The 26,516-nt window shown below is 41.7% G+C and overlaps 1 protein-coding gene across 5 annotated transcripts in view; it reads right to left on the bottom strand.

The window, feature by feature from the left end:
• Positions 1-26,516, bottom strand: part of KIAA1549L (KIAA1549 like) — a 134,691-nt gene that overhangs the window by 43,543 nt on the left and 64,632 nt on the right. For all 5 annotated transcript variants that reach the window (XM_074543819.1, XM_074543816.1, XM_074543818.1 and 2 more), the window contains exons 4-12: positions 25,507-25,619; positions 22,585-22,804; positions 21,135-21,268; positions 18,730-18,892; positions 15,791-15,850; positions 14,151-14,302; positions 12,595-12,766; positions 9,222-9,385; positions 3,151-3,341 (exon numbers count right to left, since the gene is read on the bottom strand). In XM_074543819.1, coding sequence (XP_074399920.1) covers positions 3,151-3,341; positions 9,222-9,385; positions 12,595-12,766; positions 14,151-14,302; positions 15,791-15,850; positions 18,730-18,892; positions 21,135-21,268; positions 22,585-22,804; positions 25,507-25,619 — 1,369 coding nt within the window. The remainder of the gene's footprint in view (positions 1-3,150; positions 3,342-9,221; positions 9,386-12,594; positions 12,767-14,150; positions 14,303-15,790; positions 15,851-18,729; positions 18,893-21,134; positions 21,269-22,584; positions 22,805-25,506; positions 25,620-26,516) is intronic.

Raw genomic sequence — 26,516 nt, 5'->3', positions numbered from 1 at the left:
TAACCAGCACCCTCATTGGCTGAAACCCCTAAGAAAATGCTTGTTTTAATCAGCCACTGCACATCCTTGTCCTGAAACTGGTCCCTGCCCAGGGTGAGGAGGGAGGGAGGGCAGAACTGCTGTGCATCCAGTCCCAGCAAGGAGCAGGGACAGAAATGAGCAGCAAGTGAGCTCCCACCACAGCTCCCCTGCTTTTTGGGGTGTACAGGTCACTCAAATCCTAATGCACAAGTTGGCAAAAGCAGGCCACTAGTAGATAATAGCACATTTGGTGCTAGTCAGCACCCAGACACAGTCACTTTTTTTTACATGTGAAACTGCCACAAAGGGAATGAAAACACTCCACAGGACCTGTGTAGTGATTCACAAATCTATCTGCAATCTACCACTGGGTTGTCATGGGCAGTGACAGGGTGATGTGAAGAGGTTACATTAGAGGAAAATAAATGGGCCTAGGCACAGAGGCTTCCATTTACAGAGGAAAAGAATCAAATCAAATTCTATTGCTGTCACAATGGTTTTATAACCAGAAAATGGTACTAAAACAAAACAAATGTCAAAACCATCCTGCAAATCACTGCCAATACTGTATCATCAGCTTGAAACATTCATTTACCTCCAGGTCTGGCCACCCTACCCGTTGTAAGTAGAAATCATTCACTGTGGTCAGAAGAGCAAGGGACAAATATGAGAAAAGCAATTCTTGGGGATTCCCTAATATGTATAATTTGAGACTGGCTCTTTCCAGCTACAGGACTCCAGGAGAATTCAGAATGCAACCCCACTCAGTCCAGCCTGAGGGTTTCCTTTGGAAATTCTATTAAAAATAAGTATTCTTGAGAAGCAAGATTCCTCCCTATAAACCTGTCTGTCATTGCTGAATGGATAATCCCAGCCCAGTATAAAAGATCCATCCAGGGACAGACCAACACCTGAAGAAAATCTGCTCAACTTGGGAACATAGAAAAGAAGTGAACATGGATAGCTTGCACAATGATTTCTGTGGTGACACTAATCCAAATATTCATCCTTTTTAAGTGGTCCTCATATTATTAACTCAGAAGTTTCTTTCAGTGGTGATAGCAAAGATACTTTGATCAGTTACCAGCCACTTCATGGCTGTCTGGTTTGAATTGACATTTCCAGGCTGTAAAGTACCCAGAATGAAAGAGCAAATACATAAAGGGCAAGAAAGATTTCTTCATCTTCAGCAACCATTAAATTCCGTTTCCAGACACAGCTCCTGGGAATCAAAAAAACTGAAATTCTACATGTTCTTACTTACTCCAGTAATCACCCTGAAGGAGGGAAAACTAACTCTTAGTTATTTGCTTAGAAGGGCACCAAGGTTCAGCACATTTTGTAATGAGAATAACTTTCTTGGATCGAGTTTGCTTATCAGCATTTGTTTAAAATGGTGCAGATTAAGTGGGGGATTTCTGCACTCACTCAAAGGACTGAGTGAAGTGTTTAATCACTTTGGGTAGAGGATTAATTAACAGGGCTGATTTACTTTTTTGTGTGTGTGTGTATATTTACACATGGCTTTGGAGAGGTTTCAAAACATTTTAAAGTACAATTCCTGCAAAGACTCGACCTGCCCAGCACCAGCAACCGCTGTGGGTGTCACGGTCATCTTCCAGTTGTCATTTCTTCAGAGGATGGAAGGCTTTGGAAAGGACAGGTGCTGTTTGGTTCACATAGACCTAACCCTCATGTTGCAGTGACTTGGAGCCTGAACAGCACCTCACTGGCATTAAACATTAAATGACAGAATAACAGTTGCAGCTGGCTGGCTCCTCTCTGCTGGTACACCCTGCAGACAGCCCTTCCCACATTCCAGGTGATTTACTGCCCAGCCAATGGAATATGATAAACCACGATCCTTCTGCCTGTTTTTCTGCCAGGAAAACCTCAGCTGATGATCACTGGGGATTATCTACCCACCCCTGCTGTCCTCCAGCCCCACACCATGCTGGCTGACACCTTCCCCTTCCAGCATGTCCCTGACACAGTGTGCAGCAACACTGTGCTGAGTATTCCAAGCTTTCCCATTATTCCAGAGGGGGAAATATTGGACAAGATGAGGTGACTCAGCTAGGAAGGCTTGGTTTTCTCTAGAATTTCTCTGCATTAGTCAGCTGCTTTTCTTGTATGTTATCAAATCCCTTCAAGAGGCCAGGCCCGTGGAATGCCTGTGAGCCACACAACAGTTACCTCTATTCAGGCTGTTTGCCTAACAGGTTTGTTTTCCTCTCTTCCCTTCAGTATCCATCCTCAGCTCCACTCTCATTTAATGCCAAGGAGAGTGGACCAAGGAAAAACTGGCTTCAAAGCAAGCAAAACAGCTGGGATAAAGGGATAATCTGTTTTCCTCGCCTGCAAGGACCAAGACAAGGAATATTCAGCTATTCTGTTGATGGATGAGGGCAGACATGAGGTAAAACTTCCTAACAGGAAAGACAGGAGAGAACAGATTGCTGGAGGAGGTTGTGATCATCCCACCAGTGGAAGACTTTAAAATAAGGTAGATAAAGTTGAGTTAGGGGGGCTGTTGGACCCTGCAGCAGAGAAGAGGAGCCATATAGCTCCCTGGGGATCTTGAATCCATGATCCTGCAAGTCTAGAGACTTCATATGAAGAGAGTGCAAACCTGGGACACTTCACCCTAGACACTGACATCATCTAGTTTATTCTGACACTTCTGAAGTTTGGTCCTGCTGTAGATGCTTTGGATCTAGAGGTCTTCCACATTTAGTGGATATTTGGGGTTTCCCCCTCTGCTGGTGAAGGCATTGGGTTCAATTCTGAAGTGGCAGAGCCTGCCAGTGCAGTGACAGCAATTTACAGTGGCTGAGGACCTGTCTTTTCGTTGCTTGAGAAATTACCAGTGCTCATGTTACATGTGACATTTGGGCTCATCTTTATGGAGCACCAACATGCACACAAAAGCCACTTCACCTCCTCAGTAAGACTTCACTTGGTTTTATCTCAAATTTGGCAGCAACGTTACCCAGCACAGACCAGCATCATGCCAAGGATACATCATGGAGGGGAACTAGATTACACTGAGTGCCAAACCTTTCAGCAACCAGCAGCACATATCCTCTTTAACCCCTGTGTGGAAAGGCAGCAGCTGCCAGCCCGCACCTTTTCCTTGTTTCGTTGGATTTGGCAGTTTTGATGGTGCTCCCATCCTGGGTTGTTTCCCTCTCCTGGGAGGCAGGAGCGTCTCTGACTGGAAGTGGAAGGATGACAGTCTCCTGAGTCACAGGTAAAACCTCATCCTCTGCTCCCTGCTGGCCCAAGTGTTGCTTGGCATAGTCAAAGCCTTGCACTGGCTGCAAAAAACAGGGCAAATAACAGAAATTTCCAGTGTGTATTAGAAATTTTCAAATTCAATGTAAAATTTGTCACTACTCCTTAACTTTTTTAATTACATAAGTGACAGGTAAAAATACATAGATACAATGTGAATACCCAACAGGAAACCAATTTTCCCATGAGATCCCCATTCCACACATTTTAAACATGATTAGTTAGTATAAAATTGACCTTGGCTAACCTTTCTTACCCTGCTGTAACACCCCCAGAAATTACTTTGACAGACAGTGGGAGAACAGGGATGTGGAATTAAAAATTAGGAGTAAAAAAATAAAACCCTACAGAAAACTTTCTTTGACAAAACCCTTGTGCTTCCAAGGAGGGTGGGAGTAATTTATTCCCAGTCAAGCCAAAGTAAAAAAGGCACACATCAGAAAGTTTCATGGGCAACATTTTCCAGAAAATAATCTTTTTCAGATCAGTGAAATTAGATTTCCCCTGGCTTGCCAGTTGCCTACTGGGAAGGATATTACTGATTTCACTTGTTTCTCTTGGGAAGTGGCATTTCACCAGAGCCTTGCAGCAAGGCAGTTCCTGCCCAGCAGAACTAACACATGCCTTCTGGGCAAAGCAGCCAAGGAAAGGTGGATTCTCTCAATGGAAAAATTAAACATTCAGACAAAACATGACTTTCCAAACTGCATTTTTCAGCTGGAAGGAAAAGAGGATGGGGAAAAAAAAAAAAAAAAGAAAAAACCCCAACGACAGCAAAACCAACCCGCATTATCTGTTGGGGAAAAAATATGAAAAGTAAATCACTCAAAGAAATTCATAACCACCTCCAGAAAACGTGTTCTTGCTACACTAAATAAAACTAACTTACCAAAAATGGGAAGGTTGCTCTTCCTGAAGTAAAAAGACAATTGACAAAATGCTAAGAAAGGACCACAAAACACTTCAAAGCTGAGAAAGTGCAGGTTTTAAACCTCATACATACTTTGGAATTAGTTCATGACTGATTACTCCACATTCCTGTCATGTCATCATTGAATATTTTAGTTCCAAAAGAAAATCAGCAAGAGAAAAAAATTGCTGTTGGCACAGAAGAAGGACAAGCTCTGAAAAGCATTTTCTCTTGTTGTGTCCCTTACTAAAGCTGGGCTGCAGCTCTAAATTCTGATACATTTCACAGGTGATCTCAGTCTGAAAATAATGGTGCTGTTTTTCCCTTTTTGAAACCTAAAAAAATGCTTTTTCTTTGTGTGGACCTGCATGGCATTCCCAAGCTCCTGCTCAGACTGAGGCTAATGGTTCCTAATGTGTTTCCATCCTTCAGCATTCCTCTGATAAGAAGCTTCAGTGCATTAAAGAGCAGGCTAATGCTGATAAGGGAGAGCAGACAACTCCACAAATCACCCCCATGGAACTTGCAATATATCAGAGAAATGCTAATTCACCATCACCCCTCCATGGCAAGCAGGGTATCACAAAACAGCCACCAGCAAATGAAGGAAGGGAAGCAGAAGCTGTGTGAAGGACAGTTAGGAAGACATTCTGCACAACATCCTACATAATAATATTGTTAAATAAAATATTGCTTTTCAACCTCATTATAAATATTAAGTGTCAGTTAAGACACCCCTAGATATTCTGAAAAAAGGTAACAAGAGAGAAGAGGTGATTAAATGAGTTATTTCTCCCTCCATGCCTTTGAAAGAGTCAAATAATTTCAACTTCATCTCTTACTTAGAAAAAACAAAAAAAAAACCAAAAAAACAAAAGCAAACAAAAAAAAATCACCTCTCCAAACAAAAAAACAAAACAAACCAGAATCTGCAGGACATGAGAATTACTAAAGAATTCTGCAGTGTCCCAGCTCAGATCTGCCACAGGAAGAAAATGAAGGATTATTTTAATCATCAGAGTTCTACTTACCACCATGTCCAGTAACAAACTGCAATAAAAGGAGAGCTGAGAAAGTCATCCTCATCAGCAGACATATTGCATTAAATAAAATTTGTTCTTGGATCCCTGCTCTGTAAAAGCCCACAGGAGCAGATGGTTCTGCCACCCCTGGAGGGAACTGGCAAGGCTAAATCACGACCAGGCACAGATGAAGCACTGCAAATGTAGATGTCCAATACATCCAAAATGCTGACAAGGACTGAAGGACTGAGATTCTAATATTGCTTTTGAAATAATAAATGGAGAGAGAGAGACCACTAGATTACATTGCCTGGCAAAGGGCAGACTGAATACAGTTGTTTCTGGGACTCTTTTTCCTTGTAATGATTATGAAAAAGACTCTAAAGATGTTAAAAAAATATGTCAAAAAAAGGAAGGAAAGGAGGAAGGAAGGGAGGGAGAGAAAGAGAGAGAGAAAAAAAAGAGGGAGGGAGGGAGAGAAACAAGGAAGAGAGAAAGAAAAGAAATAAAAGAAAGAGAGGAAACAAAAAGAGAGAGAGAAGAGAGAGAGAAAGAGAGAGAAGGGAAAGAGAAGGGAAAGAGAGAGGGAAAAAAAGAGGGAAAGAAATAGAAGGAAGAAGGAAGAAGGAAGAAGGAAGAAGGAAGAAGGAAGAAGGGAAGGGAAGGGAAGGGAAGGGAAGGGAAGGGAAGGGAAGGGAAGGGAAGGGAAGGGAAGGGAAGGGAAGGGAAGGGAAGGGAAGGGAAGGGAAGGGAAGGGAAGGGAAGGGAAGGGAAGGGAAGGGAAGGGAAGGGAAGGGAAGGGAAGGGAAGGGAAGGGAAGGGAAGGGAAGGGAAGGGAAGGGAAGGGAAGGGAAGGGAAGGGAAGGGAAGGGAAGGGAAGGAAAGGAAAGGAAAGATCAGCCCCTCCTCTCTATTGGCATACTCAGGTACAGTTTGACTTTTTTTCTGTGCCCTTTATCAAACTGATAAGGCTTGTTTTCCCACGGCATGCAGCACTTGCTTTTGCTTGTGGGTCTTAGACTACAGATCTTATCTCTCCTTACCTGCAAACTTATTCTTTCATAGTCTAAAAAAGAAAATTAGTTGAGGGGACAAATTAGATTGTAGACTTTAAAAAAGCATGCTGTGAATTAGAATGTAAGGAAGGCAAAAGTTAACATTCATCCAAAACCTCAAAGGAAAAACAGTTCCTTAAGATAAAAACAGCATTGAAATAAAAACATTAAAATAAAATCCCATCAGAACTTTACCAATTTGAATTTATACTTCTTTTATCTTACAGCTAGAAAGAAAATTGAAAAAAATGGTATTTTCCAATCTTCCTTTTCCCTGCAGCTGCATCCAGATGTCCCTAACTGCTGAGGCAATTCACAACAGCACCACAATTCCCAGGAGAGCTCCTACAAACTGCGCTGCGTACGAGAGCTCATTCTGCACACTTCATTCCTTTACCCTTCAGCCTGCCACGACACAGAAGTCACGCCTTCATGGCCAGGCTCCGGCAGCAGCCCCGCCGCTCTGCTCCGTGCCCTGGTGCCCTCCCGGGTGTTTGATGGTGGATGCGGGGTTCCCCTGGGCGCTGTCCCGCCGCAGGATGCGGGGATGTGGCAGCTGCGCTCCGGCAGGACCCGCAGCCTCCATCCCTCCCTCCCTCCCTCCCTTCCTCCCGCAGGACTGCAGCACCGAGCAGCTCTGCCCTGCCCGTCCCCTTGGGCTGCTGGAGCCAGCACACGCACCTGGCACCCCAGCAGGCAGGTGGCACATGGGATCCTTGCTGGCTGCTCAAAAGGGGTCACAAAAGTGCTCCGGGCATTCTACAGCCCATCTCGGATGCGCGGAGGCAAAATACCAAAGCGGCTGCTTAAACTACAAATCACTCCACTGTGACTCCACTTCGAGCAGAGTCAGCATTAATCAGCAGTCTCGGGCACTTTGCTCAGACATGAAATACAACAGACTCGTTTTAAATGTGACATGGATATGTGTTCATTTGTAATCCCAAACTGCATGAAATATGGCAATTACAGTTCAAGCAATTACCACTAGCCCTAACACTGGAATTAAAAATAAAACTAAAAATCTTCTTTTCAACATTAACTTCTTTCCTTATCTTCTCAAAATATGTTTCTTAGCCTTATTTTAATTAAAGATGCTGAAATTAGGAATGACCAAACCAGTCCATTCCCAGTCCCACTGCAGGGTTCATCTTCCACAGTCCATATACCATCATAAACTCTAAACTAGACCTGGCAGAACCTTTCTGATGGAGCCATCATTGTGAAACTAAATGGAAAGCAATTTAGTTTTCATTTAGAAATGCACCACTTTTCAGATAATGAATTAAATTAAATTTTATGGAGTCTCAAAATAAACCGGAAAGGGGAAATGCTCTGTGGAAGGGAACCTTCTGCACTCCAGCTGTAACGAGAACAAACCTGCAGGAAAAGCTGGAAAACAAACCTGCAGGAAAAGGACTGTGGGGTGGGTTCTGGGAGCTCAGCACCAATTGTTTCATTCCAGCAACTGCAGATCCAGCTCCCATCTGATGCTTTGAAGGCTGATGCAAATGTAACCTGGTTGAACAGGCTTCAACCTGAGTGTGTATCTTACAGCCTGATTAAATCTGAGGAACCGTAAAAATCCAATTTTGTATTTCTTTTTGGAATGAAAACAATGGATTAAAATATGAAAATAATTTCAAGTTTTTCCTGTGCTATAATTTCAACCAGCAGTAGGTTGTTTTGTTTTTTGTTTTTACATAGCAACTTTCTTCAGCTGGTAAGCATCCCATATTGATGGGCAATTCAAAACAATGTACAAGGTTTACCTCACTTTTTTTTTCCTTTAGCTGGGACCAAGATTACATATAAAACCAATCAAATGGTGCATAGCATTGGCAACAACCCCTAATAAAGCATAATTTGCATTTTTAGGGGCTTCAATGGGGCATCTAATAGCACTGCAGTGATATTAATTCCTGTCTGTGTTTGTGATATTGTGTGTTACACTTTTGCAGATCTAGTCTTAAAACTGGATGGATAATAGCGGATAAACAGATGAGCACACTGGAACCAAAATGGAAATGTCTTTTCTGAATCATTTTTGATACAAATGTCTGGTTTCCAACTGGCACCAGCTGCACCCATCTGCAACGAACCTAAGATAAGGAGAAAAGAGCTGTCAAATGCCTCATGCCTTCCTTCAACTCTCCTTCCAATCTACATTTTTCAGCAGAAGCAACAGAGCTGAAATCTCAATAATCCTGCTGTCTGTAGCATTAAGAAACCAAAGAAAAAATTCATCATCCCAATCCCATGCCAGCAGAGAAGAGCAAAGCCAGCTAAAAGGGCAAAGGAACAGTCTGACTTACACACGGCCTCATAGGCTAAAAACTCCTATCTTTGGTTGGACCTGATCAAGAGCCATTGAATACCAACACTGAGAGGGCAGACTTTTTCACTATGGAGATAAAAGAGTATTGTGTGACTTTTTTTTTTCTATCAGAGGGTCAAACTGGAAGTGCATTTGATTTGGGAAAAAAAAATATTGTAATTGATATGGATTAGTAACTTTAAGAAAACCATAACTGCTTGAACCTGACCAGCAATATACATAAATTAGAAAGTCCAAAACACCTAAAAGAAAAATAGCAGTAGGAGAAAAAAAAATCAAAGTATGTCTATTCTGGATTTTATGCAGGAATCAGAAAGGGGAAATATTCTGGAAGGGGACCTTCCAGCAATTTGGGAGGAGAACTTTGGTTAGGGCCAGGTCTGAATTGCTACCAAACTCCAGACATTCCCATGTTCAGCAGGCAGGAACAGCTCAGGCTACAGATCCTACAGGAGATGTGCCAATCCAGGCTGTGACTACCAATCCTTTCAGCTCCAAACATCCTTCAACTGCATCTATCCAAGAGCCACAGCCTCAGCAGGCAGATGGACGTTTGGATGTGGGGCTGGGTCACTGACCTTGGCTCTCTGAGGCAGGTTCATCATGGTGTCTGGTTTGAAGTCGTTCTTGTTCTTCCTGCAGAGCACCGCGGTGATGATGATGATGATGACGGTGACCACCGCGATGGGAGCCAGCACGGCTGCGATGATCCACAGGTTGTTTGGGGGGTTCTTCACCACAGCTGCAGAAAAAGGCAAACCACCAGTGGTGACTTGACTGGGAAAGGCTCCTGCTGCTTCCAGCCTTCAATTGCCTCCATATAGAAATTAGTATAAAAAGTACTGCTAAGTAATCTAGCTTTCTGTACAAGGGAATACCTCTTTTATTACTTTAATAAGAATAAAAAGGGGAAAATCAGCAACAGTTTTTGTTGAATTTGAATTTGATTTGATTTGTTGAATTCACAAATCCCTAGGCTCTCTTTTCTTAATTTTATGTTACCTGGTTATATGCAAAAGCAGACATCCACTCCAAAGTCAAGATAGATACCATCTGAGATATCACTCCAATGATTGACTCACACAATAAACAAACAAATAAAAAGTGCAAATAATGCATCCTTAACTATTTTTCAAACACAAGGCCTGCTTAGAGCAAAGTAGCATAGCATGTGTGTTAAAAGAACACACATGGAGTCCATCTATGGTGTCAAACATTGACCGGCTCAGCAGGAGCAAACTGGCAGAGCTTTTTAAAAGACAATGAAACTAGCTGGAATAGTTACTATCAATAAGGCAATAAGAAGATGCTTCTCTTGTGCTCTAGAAATAATTTATCATAGTTAAGGTCAAGAAGAATTCATTATTTCTGAAGGAGTAGAAATAATGAGGCTGAAAAGAGCTACTTGCAGACATATTAATGATGGCATCAGGAAAAGGGTACATTTCTGAAATGCAGCAAGGCAAAAACATTTTAGACTCCATTTCATCAGAATAATCTCTCTTAGTTATGAACCTTCAACTTGTTCACACATCCTCCTGTGACACATTCCCAGTTCTCTCATTTCATTTTGTTCTGGAAAAACAATCAGACAACCTCTTTATGGTGCTGAACTTTGCTGTAGTGGAATATTTAGTGGACTTCCCCATGCTATCCCTGTTTATTTTGCTGTGGCACTGGTTGCTGGTGTGGGCAGGCAATTGTGAGAACACCAGCACAAAGCAGCCGCTCCCATTTCCTGGGGGACCGGCGCTTTCAAATGTCATTGAGCTTATGAGCTGTCGGAGGGACTCAGCATCTCTCAGGATCAGACTTCAAATACAAACCAGCTTCTTCTGCAGCAGCCACTGGGAACTTTACAGTTCTCCAGCTGAAAGCCTGGCTGGAGCCTGAGCCTGTTCTCTTTGTAGATTTGCAGTGTTTTGCAAAGCCAGTGAAGGTCTTTGGGGGATGTAGGAACAGCACCATTAGGCTCAGAGCTTGAGTACAAGACTACAAAAAGGGCAGGTTGGAAACTTTCAAGGTTCACTTTTCAACAGACTTGCAGAATTCTTAATTATTGACTTTGACATTTAGTTTGGGGATGAGAGGGCTGTGGGGAAGGAAACGGAATCTGAATTTTAACAAATAACAGAAACTTTAATTATAGTCTGCTGCTGTGGAAGCAGCAAACAATGGTTGAAAAATTATACTTCTGCCTTCTAAGGGATGCAGAGGAAATTATGACCTTATTACTAATAGGATAGTCATTTAGGAGTCCTAATTTACATCTTTAATTCAGTTACCAGACTCCAATGTGACCTAAAGTCAACCCATGGTTCATTGAACTCAGTAAGACTTCAGTGGAATTTGAAACAAGCCTTTCATTCTGTTGTAACTCAGTCTCTGGCTCATAACACAGGAACATCCATTTTTTGTGTTATTATTCGTCTGTCTCATCTAACCCAGCTATGAGCTCCCGAGGGTACATGTCTTTTCTCACAGTATTTTGGAACAGAACTTTTCATTCTGCTAGAACAGAAATTATAATGAGCAAAAATGAAATCCACACAAAGTACTTTATGCGGCAATGCAGACTACAAATAACCATGTCCGAAAGGAAAGAAATTGTGTTTTTTTTCCATAATAAGGTATAAAGATGGAATTACTTCCTACATTTCAAATACTCTACCTTCAGAATCTCACGTACCTCAGGTCACAATTTCAGTTCCTGTCTATTCTATTTTTACAGTGTTCTATGCATACGTGGTATGAAAATCTACAGATGAATAAGGCTGCCTTATCAGACCATGGAAATACAAAGTTAGACGATGAGCAGTAGCTTCCATAACTGCCTAAATCCCCACATAAATATAAATCACATCATTGCACAAAGAGCTAGGAAACTGCCATATCTATCTCTTCTGCAGTAAAAAATACATTAAAGAAATATTCTCATGGAAAACAAAATTACTTGGAATGTAAATGGTGGAATTTATGGAATGGAGATCCTTGGGTGCAGCTGAATTAAAGCCAGAAGCAGACCATGATCAGATCAAATATCAGATACAGTACATGGTGCATTCTGTGGAAATTGTATCATATTTCAGTCTTCTTACTCAATCCTATGTTTATGGATGATACACAAATTACTTATTATAGTGGTCTCTTCTTTTCCTGTCACCATTTTACGCAATTATTTCAGTACTACCACTCCTCCAGGCAGATATAATTGCACCAGGGACAATTTTATGTGCTGTTTCACCCGTAAGGAGATCCAGTGCAGAAGTCTACTACATAACTTTGATTCCTTCTAAAGAAATACTTTGGCAAGGTGGAGAAATCCAGTTAGCAAAAGGCATGGGTTTATACATTGCATGAAGCATAATTATACATTATGTTAACTGCATGAAAAAACACTCCAAGCTTCACCACAGGTTTATGACTATGACAAGTATATAGGAATATCTAAAAAACCATTTAAAGAAACCTGTGTCCACAATCACTCAGTAACTGATGAAGGTTTTGAAAGAGAAATTTGAAAACACTTTAGTTTTCAAGAATGGAATATTTTTGACCACATTATTCTGAATGATACTATCCTATCTTGAATCTGAAAACTGTCCATATGCACAAGTAGCTCTTTTCTACTTCACTTTTCTGATTTGTATCTAAATATTTTTAACAACCATGTAGTTTTCTTGGTGAAAATTGTTATTCAAGGAAATAATAATCCCTTTGAGATAGAAAGAATCTATACTATTTTGATGAAGTCAAAAATAAGGGACATCTTTACAGCCACCACATTTTACATTTTTTGGCCAAGTTACATGAATAGCAACTTTGCCCCAGTCATCATTAGTGTGTGCTGTCATGGTTTTGTCAGCATCAGAATTAATTGTGGCTTTCCATAGTGCTCAGTTCATGAAATAAAGCAATGGTTAAGTATGGAATTTTTGAAAGGGCTCTTACGATCAGCTTGAACTTGGATGACATAGCCCAGGGTCAAGGCCATCCTCTGTGAGTCAACGGTACTCAGAATTTTGGCAGCTGCAGTGCCCAGCAAAGGCTTCCCGTTGTATAAAGTGTAATATGTCAGTTCAGCTGGCTCCTTGGGTCCTGGAATCCGTTGAATTTTGACCATCTTTAAGGGAAATAAAATAAATAAATTGAGGAGAGAAAGAGAAATAAACTGTGTTTGTGTTACACCACTGCAAAACTTGCCAGGAGCTATTTGGGGGCAGGGTCCACAGGGAGCTCCTTCAAGACTGCCCACAAGCATAAGCTCCATGCAAATATCCTCATAGGATCAGAGTTTCTCCCCTTCAGAGCCCAGGCTATTAAATCAGTCAGTCAGAAAAACAACTAAAATTCTTCTTGAAAAAAAAATTAAACATAATCCTAAGGTAAAACCCTACACTAAGAAAAGCATGCAGCAAAGAGGAAAGGATCAAATTTTTAGACATTACAGTCCTCTGTAAAGGGGGAATTCTTATAATCTGTTCTAATACTGAAATCTCTACTTTATTGGCATATTTCTGTTGAAAAACAGCCTCCCATTTTCCTTCTATATTTATTATTTTTTTATCCCAGGTTGATAACAAAGGAATCATGCTTTTCCATTTTATTCTGCAGAACACTGGCAGAATTTTTCCATTGTACCTCTACCTTTCCTGAGAGTGGAGAAAATGTCAAATATTTCTAATGATTAGAAGAAAAAGGAGTTTTATGATTCTTCTCCATTATGCTATGGACAATTTTACAAAATTCACACTTCTGGCAAGTAAAATGTGTTCCTTCTTTTAAATTCTTTCAGTGGAACGATACAAAGAATTGTGTGGGCAAATGGGAAATGCAATTACTTGGGTTTATACCTTACAATAAACAATTCTTGGAAAACAATTTAATTTTTTTTTTTAAATAACTAGTTTTTGAAGATTGAAGAAGAAATCTTTTAATTGCCCACAGCATCATTTGGCTTAATGGTGAGAAAACAAAATATGATCAGTTCAAAATACTGAATGAAAAATGCTGTAAATAAGAGAAAGATGATTAATAAATTACTCAGGTTTCAAGTCTCTACTTCATAGCATGATCTGGGGCCACATGATTTGATGACTAACCCTGTATAAATAAAGGCTGCCTCTTACATTTTTTTTCCAACAAAAAGAGAAAAAAAAAGAAATTCTAGCTTTGAGTTACCTAGGAAACTTTTATCAAGAAGAAAAAACTTGGAACTCTTCATTATGCTGAATACGCTAAAATATGTACTTTGTACCAATCCTCATAGCAACCAGAGAGAAAATATTTATGAACACTGATTAACTAATGATGATTTCTGGAGGATGACAGGCATGCCAACATGGCTGGCTGCAAAAAAAGGCACCATCAGCAGTGCCAGGCATTCTGCGTTGATACCCATGAGAAATACAGGAAATTTCAGCCTAGAAATTCAGCTAGGCATGTCTTTTACACGAACTGAAGGAGGACAGATGCAAGCCAAGCATTTTTCTCCCCACACTGAGCACCTGCACAGTGTAGCTGCCCACGGTGGTGGCACGTCTGAAGCGCCTTCCCTGCTGGTGGGACATCATGAACAGCGGGGCCAAGCGCTGCTCCATCAGCCTGGCAAAGCTCTGGTTGTTGAGCCCCAGCAAAGCAATATCCACCCCTTGGATCACTGTGGGAACACAGAAAAAACACAGATCAGCACTTCGTGCACCCACAGGTGAAGTAACACGTGGTCTGTGGGACAGTTTGGGACAGGGAGGTGCAGACTAACTTGGAAATTAAGCACCTGGACACTGTTATCCCCTCTCAGTAATTCCCTGCGAGGATATAACACACTTCTGTTTCAGCCCCTGCACAGCTCATCTCAGATAATATCAAAATACCATTTCTAGGCCTTCAGTTTACTACTCTGTGATCTTCAATCTAAAAATTAGGTTTAAGCCTATTTGAGAGCTGCTGGGTTTATGCTTACTGCCAGATGCTCCTGTAAACCAGTTTCTGTCCTGAGGATATGAGCTCTGAAGTTTCGATTTTATACAGTCTCAAACAAGATATCCTGTCTCAAAGCACTGAAACCTCAATAAACATTTCTGAAGTATAAATGAAGGCATCTGAAGTATAAATCAATGCAACATTTAAAAGACACTGGATTCTAAAGTTCAAAAAAAGTGATATGACATGCAGATTCAATTCATACATATGTATGGTTTTTTTAGCATTATTTCAAAAAAGTCTCCTGGGACCAACAGGATCTTTTTGAAAACAGAGTTTCTATTGTAATATCAATAATAATCCATCACAGCAAGTGCACAGAGGCAAGAAATGGAGTATCAGGTTCACAGGGTCCATACTGGGAAGAGCTGCACCACTCCCTTCAGAAGATCATCATCTCTGCATAAACTTATGTTTTATTTTAAATTTATGAAAAGATGGAACTGGTACCAAGCCTATTTCATGTCAGAGCCCTTTGCTCTTGCTCTCCTGAGCATTAAACAATTGCAGGTACAGACACACCAGCTAGAAAGGCTTTGGTATCACTCAAAGATGTCTGAGGGAAAGGGTCTCTTTCTTGCCCAGTTATCATTTCTGAAGTCAAAATGATTGCGCATGAGAAGGTAGCACCTGTGAAATAACTTGAAAAGAGAAGTGTTTTGAAGCCTAAGAGCTTCAAGTGAAAGATGCAAAAAATCTCTACACCCAGATAGTCGGCAAATCATAACAAAGTTCCTTGGTGTAACGGCCTCACCTCTGCTGCTGGGTTATGTCTATGTGTCCTTTTTGATTTCAGATTTAAATCCATGTCCCAGGACATTAAATAAATAAATAAATAAATAAATAAATAAATAAATAAATAAATAAATAAATAAAAGGTCTGTTTGTGTCTCAAAACTCTTGGAAAATAATGCTGCTCTCGGAACTGTTTCAACCAAAGTGCTATAAATTCTGAGCTGGGTGTTTCTTGCTGGAGATGCCACTGCTCAAGATGATCTATCACTTATGCCACAGAGTGACTGTCAGTGCATCTGCCCAGCTGAAGGCAGGTTCAGTGGGCAGCCACTTATTCTGTGTAAAATTACTGCACTGCTGTGTTGATATAAATGAGCACTAAAAATTATTACCTGGAGTGCCTGGAGGAGGGAAGGATATTAGAAAGTACCTGTTATCACCCAGTAGTCTCTAGTTGATTCCGAGACATCAAGGTTTGGATACTCCAAAGCTTTAAAAATAGAAGATTAAATTATGTCATAATATTCCAACATCCTACACATTATGCATCCCAAAACTGGCTACCCTGACAACAGTAAATAAAATTGAACTATTGCCCAAGAGGAGATCTAGAGCATAATTTTCAGGGTTACAATTTCTTTTCTGTCTGAGGAAGAACACCAAGTGTAAACAGGAGAAGCCCTGCCATACAAAGTAGAACATATATCTCCTGTTGCCAAAATACTGGCTGGGACAGAGTCTGGGATGAAGCCCAGGAATGCCCAGAACCAAGAAAGACAGGTAATAGGTGTTGTATTCCTCTCTGCTGCTTTCTCCCCTGCAGAAAACCAGATGAGATTCCATGATGATTCTATGATTGATCCTTATGTAGCCCAGAATATAGTTTCAGCCTAAAATAACATGAAAATATACCAGGGTCAGACTCCACATGGACTGCAAACGAGACTAACAAAACTCTGAGCACACCTTGGAGTGTGGTACTCTCTCACTGTGCACCATTTAAGGCATTACTACCATATGTATCTGCATCTGTGAGAAACTGATATTTGCTGTTATGATGCCTTTTGTTAGCTCCTCCATCTCCAAAGTGCACTAGGCTGTAAAGCTCAATATGCTGCTAATTCATTCCACAGCTTAGCGTTTGTTCGATTGATGAATACCAGGAACTTAATTCAGAAAACAACCATGCTCTTCACATTGATAGGCTGCTACTGAGTCACCTTGATTTTTAAACCCCAAAGTGGCTCAGAATAGTAAACATTGTAAGGGATTTGATTACACACAGTAGCTGCTTTTGAGGAGGATTTCACAGCGTGCCCTGAGCTGTGCATTTCCAGGACAGACTGCAAAGGCTCTGGAGGAGCCTACTGGGAAATAACATGCTTGGAGAACAACCTCAATATTTGTTTGATAAACTGAGACAACTACACTGCCACATGAATAAGCATCAAACACTCTTCAAAGGAAACATTTTCCAGACATGCTCTCAGTCTGAAGCCGTAAACACCACACGTGCATTAAGTTCATGAGTTTGCAGTGCAGCTGCTGCACTGGGAATAAAACCAAGAGCTCCAAAATGAAATATAAGCCATTAGTTGGTAAAGAAACACTAGCTAAAGACTTCATCAGGTCTGTTCATCATGTGTGGGGATCAGCAGACAACTGCAGTACCACATAAGGCTTGCTGTGTGACGAATGGCTTGCACAGCTCCTGACTACCAAGCATGTGCTTGTATTGCCTTTGTGAGAAGCACCACAATCCTCCTCCTAGGCAACAGGCCTATTTTGGAGGCCAAACACTTGAACTGAGCACAGCCAGCACCAAAACTTCCTCCTGAAAGCTCCTGGATGGCCCATGAAGACATGTCCTGAACACCAGCCATCAAAAAGGAGCCTGTCGATTGAGGAATGGGGGACATCCCTTCTAGGTCCATGACCACATCCTTTACCAACAGCCTCCCTCCCTCTGCCTCCCCTTGCCTGTGGAAAGACTTTAGGAAAACACAAGCCCACAGTCAGAACTCTGGATGCTGAGAATTTTAGACTTACTGTGCTGACTGACTCTGACCCCCAGGAGATCACTGTATTTGACCTGAGGCTGTGGAGAAGGCTTCCAAATTCAAATGATAGAACTGGGATTATGAGTGTGTAGTTTGATTGGAAGTTTGTGATATCATGTGGTGAAAAACTTAGAGTTTAAGGTTTTAGAAGATGGTATGTGTCTCTTACCCTGTGATGCAAACTCAGATTCAGAAGTGTACCAACACAGGGCAAGAACTTACAGGCAGTTTCACCTATTTGTTTCCAAATATTGTAATTTGATAGGTAACGCCTCAAGAAGGACATCCAAACCTCCTTTCCCAAAGATTTGCACGGCCACCTAAGTTAGCTGTGATTCCTGACTGCCCCACAGCAGAGAAACCACTTATCCCACAGAAAGCTCATCCTGCAAGTCACTGGTGAACTGCACCATGTAATTTCCCTGCTGTTGGGCTGTTTGCAAACAAAATGGACTGACAAAAAAAAAAGGTAATTTGTGTTTTCCTCAGTGCTCACTTTCCAACAGTGTGCTTCTGCATGTACCCAGCATGTCTCTTCTTACTCCCAGAAAATACAGAACTCCAGTCTGCAGCAAGCTTAATATCACACATGACATTAACAAGCAGATTAAACAGAAATCCCCATAATCAAGTGTCTTGTCCCTTTAATCATTTTAAAGAAATCAGCAGGCAGTCAGAGAGCACATGCACACACAGGCTGCCCACACAATTGTCTCCAGCTCTTTGTACCTCAGAGCCTTCATAGGAACTGGAACTCAGGAAAACCATTGATGCCAAAGTGCTCAGACCACGTGTAAACTGAGGATGCAGCTCTCAGCAAATGCACCAACAACTTTTTAAAATAGAAGCACAGGTGGAGCTCACCCCACTACCCAAACACACAGTCCCAGCCTGATCCCAGCCCTGCAGCAACCACCAGGGTAGAGGAATCCCCTGAAGCAAAGGGCTTTGCTGAAGCTAAAGCTCATTCAGTGCTGTGCTAAGCACTCCTGAAATGAAGACTTTGGGACTTTTGTGCTTTGCTTTTCACAAAACTACAATTTATTTTGTTTGTAACCTAGCACAGGAAATGTTTTTGTTAATGACAGAGTATATATGTTTTTTCCTTAGCTTTTTGCCAGTGTTGCTAGCAGTCAAAATAAACACTGAACCCAGGGGAAAAAAAAATATAATTCTCCCTCGCCCCTTTCTTTTGTAACAAAATGCAGTTTAAAAAGTTAGCACAAAAAGCTACCTACAATCCCTGAGTTTGACAACAAAGCCAAATTCTGGTGCTGGCTAATCTTGATGGTGGGAAGCACATACTTACATTCAGCAATGGTGAGAGGTGGGTAGGTGAGGTAGAAACCCACCAGCTCAGCTGACAGCTGATTAAGGAGGTTGCTGGAAATAGTGCCATTTAGAGTTGTGCTTTGATTTTTCACTACATAAAACAGAGTGACAGCTTGGGAGACATTGGAGGTGTTCAAAATCTGAAACAGAGGCAAAAAATAATGTGTTGCTGTGGTTCAGCTCATTATTAAAAAAAAAAAAAAAAAAAAAAAAAACACAAACCACCAAGGCAATGCAAAGAAACTGGGGAAATGTTAACCTGAAGAATGGATTAGCTACATCTCATCCAACTTGACTTGTGTGATACTTTAATCCCTGCTTTAGCACTTGCAGGGTTCCTGGAGGACAGCAGCAGGCAGAAAAGGTGCAGCCAGGACTGAAAATGTTTTCCCCTGTTTTTACCAGGGAATGTGGGACGAGGGAGAGGATACTTATCAGAAAAACCATCCAGTGCTTGATGCAGACAAATTGTGCTGTTTATGTTGCTGTCTTTGCTGCCTTCCTACTGCTGGTTTATAGACCCACATATTTTTCGTATGAAATTAAGGGATATCATGTCTTTGTGTTCCTAACATCATATGAATCTCTGTGCTCCTCCCCACTCTAGCTCAGTGCCAGTCTCTTGCTGAGCCCAAATCTGATTTCTATGTTTTGAGGACCAATTCTATTCTGAGTACTGGATGAGATTCTCAAAGATCAGGAACAAAACCCACATGTTTTCTTGAAAAACTTATGCCCAAGGACAAGAGGGATGGGGTTATTTGGCTACTGATAGGTAGGCCTGACAGCATTCATAAATGTTATTTAAATGTTCCATTTTTATGGTTTGGATCACCAAGTTTAAAGAAAAACCATGATACAAAAAGAAGCATCAGAAGAGCCCCAGGTCAGACCAAAAGTCTGCTTAGCCAAAGTTCACCTACAAATGGCTGGAGCAGAGGGTTGGAGAATTAGCACAGGACAAGAGGAATATATGGCTCTCAACATGGTAAGATTATCTCACAGCTGTGTCAGAGCCATAAATCATATGCCTGGGTTTAAAAAGGGTTGATAACTTTTTATTCTAGATCTTTGGCCAAATGTTTTTTGTAATTTCCTTTTTTTTTTTTCCTCCAGTTACATCTGGACATCTTTATACACATTGTGAAAAAGGATCCTTCTTTTTATTTAAAATTGAGTAGTTCTGTTATGGGAAACTCTAAGTGGCCACTCCTGATTCACTACTGGCTGGAAAGCCATGGCCAATTTCATTTCTCCTTGCATGGAAGATGCTTCATGCCTTTTATCCACCTTCCCTCTACTCTCCTAAGGCAGCAATACCTTTTCTGAACTGGCTCTGTCTGCTCCAGAACTGTTCCCCAGTTTTCAATTAATCTAAAACTCTCATAGAGTATTTTGTTGCATGGACTTAGTCTTTAGCATGATACTGGAATAACTTCAAAAAAATGTATCATGAAGATCACACCCTTGAGCCTCTTACTCCCCAGCCTATATGTTGCCACCAGGACCTCCATCCTATCTCTCCTTAAATTGGCAATATCCACAAAAACAGCCACTACCTTCTCCTAGGACTCTTTCCAAAATTGCTTGGGTGCTTTGTGAGATCTTCATAAAGCTACTTCCACCACAAGCAAATCAGGCACCATGAAGTTCCCCTGAGAAACTTGATAATCCCTGTACCTACTGTGGCAGGCCCTCTCTTGCCCTGTGCTTTGCTGCGTCTCTGAGCTCCACCACTTTGAGCTCAAGCTCACAAGAAACAGTGCAAAAATAATTAGCAGAGTGCTGATGGCAAAATTTTCTCCTTCTGAGGAGCACAATCCATACACAGAGTTTTATCAAAAATCAAAAACATATCATAATATTGCCCAGAAGATCATTTCTTTAGTCCTGAAGTATGGCATAGAATGTAAGAGTGTTGGCCCACCATACATATAAAGGTGTGTAAAAATTTGTGGTGAATTTGTGCCCATGAGTATGAAACTGAAATGCATACCATGAGAAAGAAATCTATTCCATTATTTCACATCTCAAAAACAACTGTGCCTAGCACCATCTCCATACCTGAATAGCCTCAATGAAAGCAACTAATGTCAGAATAACATGCTCAATAAAAATATAAATTTGGAAGATTCTGTTTTTATACTTAGAATATACTTTTTATGGCTGAAGTGCAAGCAGTAAAACTCCAATTCATGAAAAGCCTCCTATAAATCATGCATCTGTAAGTTTTCCTGCAATGCATAAACGATCTTATTGCAGATGAAAACATAAACTTCCTTCCACAGTGGCTAGCAAAGGCACTGTGCTGGAATAAAAACATACACCTGGCAAAGAATAAGCAGGAGGGCTTGGCAACAGGCAAAGTACACAACACTGTACCTGAACAGTTAAGTTGTTGCTGGTGTTTAGGACCTTTCTTTCAGCATCCTGGAATGCTCTCTGGAGCCGCTGTTCCATGGTCTGAACAAATTTGCACGACTGAATGTTGTCTGTTTGACCCACAAACTGCAGCTCTGGAAAAAAGGAAGGCATTAGCATTTGGACAAAGTATTCTCATTGCAGCACCAAGAACAAAATGATCAATTTACACATTAGGCAGGTGAAGATTATGCCACTTCAGGAACTGCACTAAATTAGCCTTAATTAAGACAAAATGTAAGAATTAAATTGCATTATTAGAGCTGATACTCTCCACAAACAAATGGAGATTGCTTCTGCAATGATATATAAGATGGTAAGGCCTGTTCACTGTGCATATACTAGCTCAGAGCCAGGCAATAATCAAAGTCATTCTAAAAAAACAAGTTATAATCTTAAATCTTGCAGGTCATTTGGTTCTGCAAAATATAATTAATCATAATATTGATTCTCATTCTGTTTTATTTTCACTCTAGGAAAAATGTACTTGTAACTGCCGTAAGTACGTGTATACAAACATTGTAAGAACACCTGTAGGAAATATTTTTTTATAATTTAAGCTATCATTTCAGAGCACTCTGCCCTCTTCTAATCTTACAGTGCCCCACAATTACTCTGCACTGCCATATCCCTTTGATGCTTTTTTGGAACTGACTACCTAAAAACAGACAAAATTAAGGGAAAAAAATGCAGTTGTATTTATTGAAGGGCCTTCAGGTACATTTCAGGCAGACAAAGCCCCTCTCAGCGGCTACACCCAAAAACATGGATGACAAGTCTTGGGTTTCATACTTTTGTAAGTTTTGTCCATTTGCACATTGGGGGTTAATCTTCCAATTACAGCTTCAGGTAATGAAGCCATTTACCCCAAGTTTGCTGTCCCCAACTCACTCTTGGGGTCTGAGACAGTGAGATGTCCTTGATTCCCAGGCCTGGAGAGGAATTGTTCTGCCTGACCAATCTGGGAGAACAGGAGCAACACTCTATATAGAGGTTAGAGTTGCACATTAAAGAATTACAGGGTCACAAATATATGAAAAATATAAAAGCTAAAACCCTAAGGCATCACCCTCACAGCAGCACCCACAGCCCTGGCAGCAGAGCACAGGGGTGTCCTCGATGCCCAGACATGAGGAGCAACTGTTTGCCTGACCAAACTGGGAGTACAGTAACTAACACTTTATATGGAGTTTAGAGTTACACACTGAAGAATTGCAGGGTTACAAATACATGAAAAATATAAAAGCTAATACCCTAAGGCATCACCCTCACAGCAGTGCCCTGGCAGCAGAGCCGAACCCAGGGGTGCCCACAGGACACCTGACCCCACAGCAGAGTCCTGCTGCCACCCCCCTGCCCAGAGAGGGCACCACGGGCACACACCCAGCCCAGGCAGGTTTCCCTCACTCACCTGTCTTCAGCTGGAAGTGGTAGGCGGGCAGGGGCTGCCAGGGCAGGGCCAGGGCCACCAGGGCCTGCAGGTGTGGCACGTGCTGCTTCATGTCGGCTGTGGCGTTGGCCAGGCCGTAGGCCAGCAGCTTCTCGGCGACGGCAGCCGGCGTGAAAACCAGCCTGCCTCGTGTGACATAGTAACCCACAGTCAGGTTACTCGACTGCTCCAGGATTTCAACCTAAAACACACAGGGCAGCATGGTTTTTAATTTTTTTTAATTATTTTTCTCGCAGTTCGCAGAAAGCCAGGGCGCCATGAATATTTCTGGGGTGTGCTGACCCCCAGGGGAGCACTGACTTTGATACTTATTCATGGAGAAAGTTTCCTAGACTTCAAGATAGACTAGAATCCACAAAAGTGTGAAATAGATTATAGAGAGTAGTGTGGGTGTATCAGTTGGTGAGAAATTGAGGTTTTGGGATTTTTAGTATGTTGTGGATGGAAGAAAGATGGAGGGCACAGGGTGTCATCCTGGGTTTCTTCTTCATGCTTTTTCTTCTTCATGGTTTTGGGTGGCATTCTGTAATTGGGCAGAAACATGATATCTTTGAGATCAGTTATTGGGTTAAAAGGGAAAATAATCTAGGTGTCAGTTCTTAATTGGATAGTTTAGTCTTAAAAGACCTTGTAACAAGAGATTGTTGGCCATTTTGTGCCTTCTGTTGAAAAGCTGCTGAACTCACAGTAATGAGACTGGTTTTTACTGATAAGGAATAATAAACATCTGAATCCAAACATGAACTATTGTCTCAAGTGCCTTCAATCCAGACCCAGAGAAACCAGCAGTTCAGATGCTGTTTGTGGATGTGACATCCTGGTCAGAGATGAGAAAACTAGATAAGTTTTCCCAGAATCAGCCTGGGAGACTTTAGGGAGTTAAAGAAAAACAATGATATCCAATTATTAAAAACAACCTGCAGGTGTTGATTTCCTAATGTCTGTTTTCTTGTTATTCTCATAAGAGTGTTTATAAATGGGTGTCTTGTTAATTAGCCAATCAGGTGAAATGTATTGATTGGTTGAATGACCAATCAGGTCCACCTGTATCAGAACAGTGTATAAAACAGCATATAAAAGAAGTAAAGACGACTCTGTGTCATTTCTTACTAAAAAATGACAGCGATTTATGGGGTTTCTCACCCTGAATATGTGTCCCTGGCAAGGTTTTTATCCTGCAATCCCCTAGAAACCCTGTGGGATCAGTTAGTGTCATATCAGACATGGTGTGGATGGTGAGAACTAGTCAGAGAAGAAAGCCAGATAAACTTACCCAGGAATTGCTCTTTGAAGTTTTGGGTAAGTTCAGAGAAGGAATTAAAACAATTCTTAATTTTGCAGCTGGTGTTGTTTTCTCATAAGATATTTACAAGAGGGTGGTGTGCCTAATTAGCCAATGGTGTGACAGATGTTGATTGAGGACCAGTCAGGTCCACCTGTATTGTAACTGTCTACAAAAAGTGTACAACTACACTACAAAAGTGTACAACTAAACTACAAAAGTGGTTTTTAATAAAATAGCATTTCGCCTTCTGAGACTTTGGAGTCCATGTGTCACCTTATTCATCCATCCTCAACACAATCGCAACAGACACGGTATTAGCAGAGCTGCTCAGAGAGTTTTAGGCTCAGCCCATGCAGCATAGGCTCCAAATTAAAGGAGTGCAGAACTGCTACCACAGCTGCAAAGCTCCAGGTCGTGCTGGCCCTTCACCCATGCACAGATACAGGGACATTTTACACATATGTGAAAAAACACAAAGAGCTTCTAGCTCCTACTCTGTGCCCAAATTTCACTAACTTTTTGAAAGACAAAAGTTTCTAATATTTGATTGGGCTGTCTCCTATCTCCTCCTGTACTGTCCCAGATGCTTAAGTCTATGAGCAGACCTATACGGGTGGAAATGCCAAACCACAAGAACGGACACACTGAGTCAAAACTCAAAACATGACCTGAGTTTTACCTCAAAATTCAGTATTTTTCAGAAAGCTTTAGCCCTGGAACTGGTTCTCCTCACTAAGTTTTAGCTGGTTTCCTCTGTTAGAAGAGGACAGCTTCTCTCAATTTATAGAAAGGTAGGGGACTAAACCTGGCAGTGTTTATTGCTGCTGCCAAGGAGCACACAATGCCCAAAGAGACTGACATCCTCCACACTTGCAGCAATATAGTGTGAGGACCAAAATCAACTTGGATAACCTCTGTTTTGAGGAAAATTACTTTTTTCCTTCCCAGAGGCTTGGACCCCACACAAACCCCAGCTTGAGTGCTTCCCCAGAGGAAGCTTTGTCCCAAGGAAAAGGGCTCTGGCAGCCCACCCAACCTGCTCCCACACACAGCAGTGCAGAGGTTCATGCAATTTAGCTGCAAAGTGATGAACACATCACCTCCACTTATTTTCAATAAAACATGCTTTCTCCCTGCTTGGGATTCTTGTTCCTGTGAAATTGCACCTGTCAGGTACTGGGTTTTCAGAGCAGGGAGTTGACTGACAGCACTGACATCCCATTTACCAGCCATGCTCTTGCCATTGATCCAGGCTGAGCACAGCAGCACCTGGCTGCCCCTGAGCAGAAGTCACTCGTGAGCTGCAGGGGGAAGAGGAAACTGCTGTCAGTAGCCATTTCCCAGAGCACACTAAAGAGAAGTCTGCATTTTTCTCTTCTTCATCATCAAATAAACCACAAAAATCTTTGGAGTATTCCTTATATTTTTAGAGACCAGAGTAGGTGCCACCTCTGCCTGCTCTCCATAGGAAAATCTCAGAGCTTTCCTCCAAGAGGCTTCCTGCATCCAGAGACACCACTGGAGCTGCAGGCAGCTGTGGTTCTTTGGTGGGAGAGCTGTTTTGGTGAAATCAAGCAGGGAAAGCCAAGCACGCTTACCTGAGCGCTGACATTCTGGTTGAAAGCTTGTCTCAGCACTTGGTTGAGGCCTTTTCTCACACTCTCCCTGAAGGCATTGCTGATCATCATCCTCCTTGTGTTCAGAAAGAGAACTGTGGAGCAACAAAAGCCACAGGGTGATTTGACACATCACCACGCTCTTGTTTGCTTTCTTTAATTGTTTTTCATTGGGCTGGCTGTGCAGGGATCATCAAAGCAGCCTGGATTAGCAGCAGCTCCAAAGACAAGAACTGCAGGGGCTCAGCAGCTCCTGAGTTCCCTATTCATCCCATGGCAATAGCCCATTGTTTCCATGATTCCAGAGCAAGGTCTAACAAATGCAATTTCATTAGCAGCAACAACAAGGCTTTGCCATGCTGCCTCTCCAAGGAGGCATGAGGCCACTCACTGCCTGAGGACAGACTGGCACAGCATTCCCAGGGGACTGAGCCAGAGCTGCACAGGCAGGCTTCACATCTTCATGGCCACAGTTATATAAAGTAAATCTGCTGCTCCACTGCTGCAATTATTTTCTATTTAGAAAGCATCTCTATGCTTTCTTTAATAAAACTATCACTATCTTCTTATTTTTCTCTTATAATTTTCAGGAAGATCTTTTTAGCTGTGCTTGAGTGCTTTCAATCATATACTGTACACAAGCTACTTTTATCTTTAGAAAGAGCTATTGTACTCATGCTACCGATGAGGATATTTAGCAGCTAACAAACACACATTAGGTCCAAAAGCTGCTTATTTCACTGTAGCCTGCATCATGCAAGGTCACAAACTCTTTTCTGCACCTATTCTTTGCTGAGATCTCCCAGACACACACATCTTCTGGTGCTGTGCTGCCACGAGTAGTCCATGAGAAGCCTGGGCAAGGGACCTCTCCAGGCCCCTTTAATTCAGAGTTCTTACAGCTAAGGAGAAGCTGCCCATGAAAAAGCAGCCAGAGCCAGAAGTGGCACTGTTCACATGGAAAACTCAAAATCCTCCCATTTCGAAGTGTG

Source organism: Zonotrichia albicollis, chromosome 6, assembly GCF_047830755.1.
Source record: "Zonotrichia albicollis isolate bZonAlb1 chromosome 6, bZonAlb1.hap1, whole genome shotgun sequence".
NCBI classification, from domain to species: Eukaryota; Metazoa; Chordata; class Aves; order Passeriformes; family Passerellidae; genus Zonotrichia; species Zonotrichia albicollis.
This window is presented reverse-complemented; position numbering and strand designations above follow the sequence as displayed.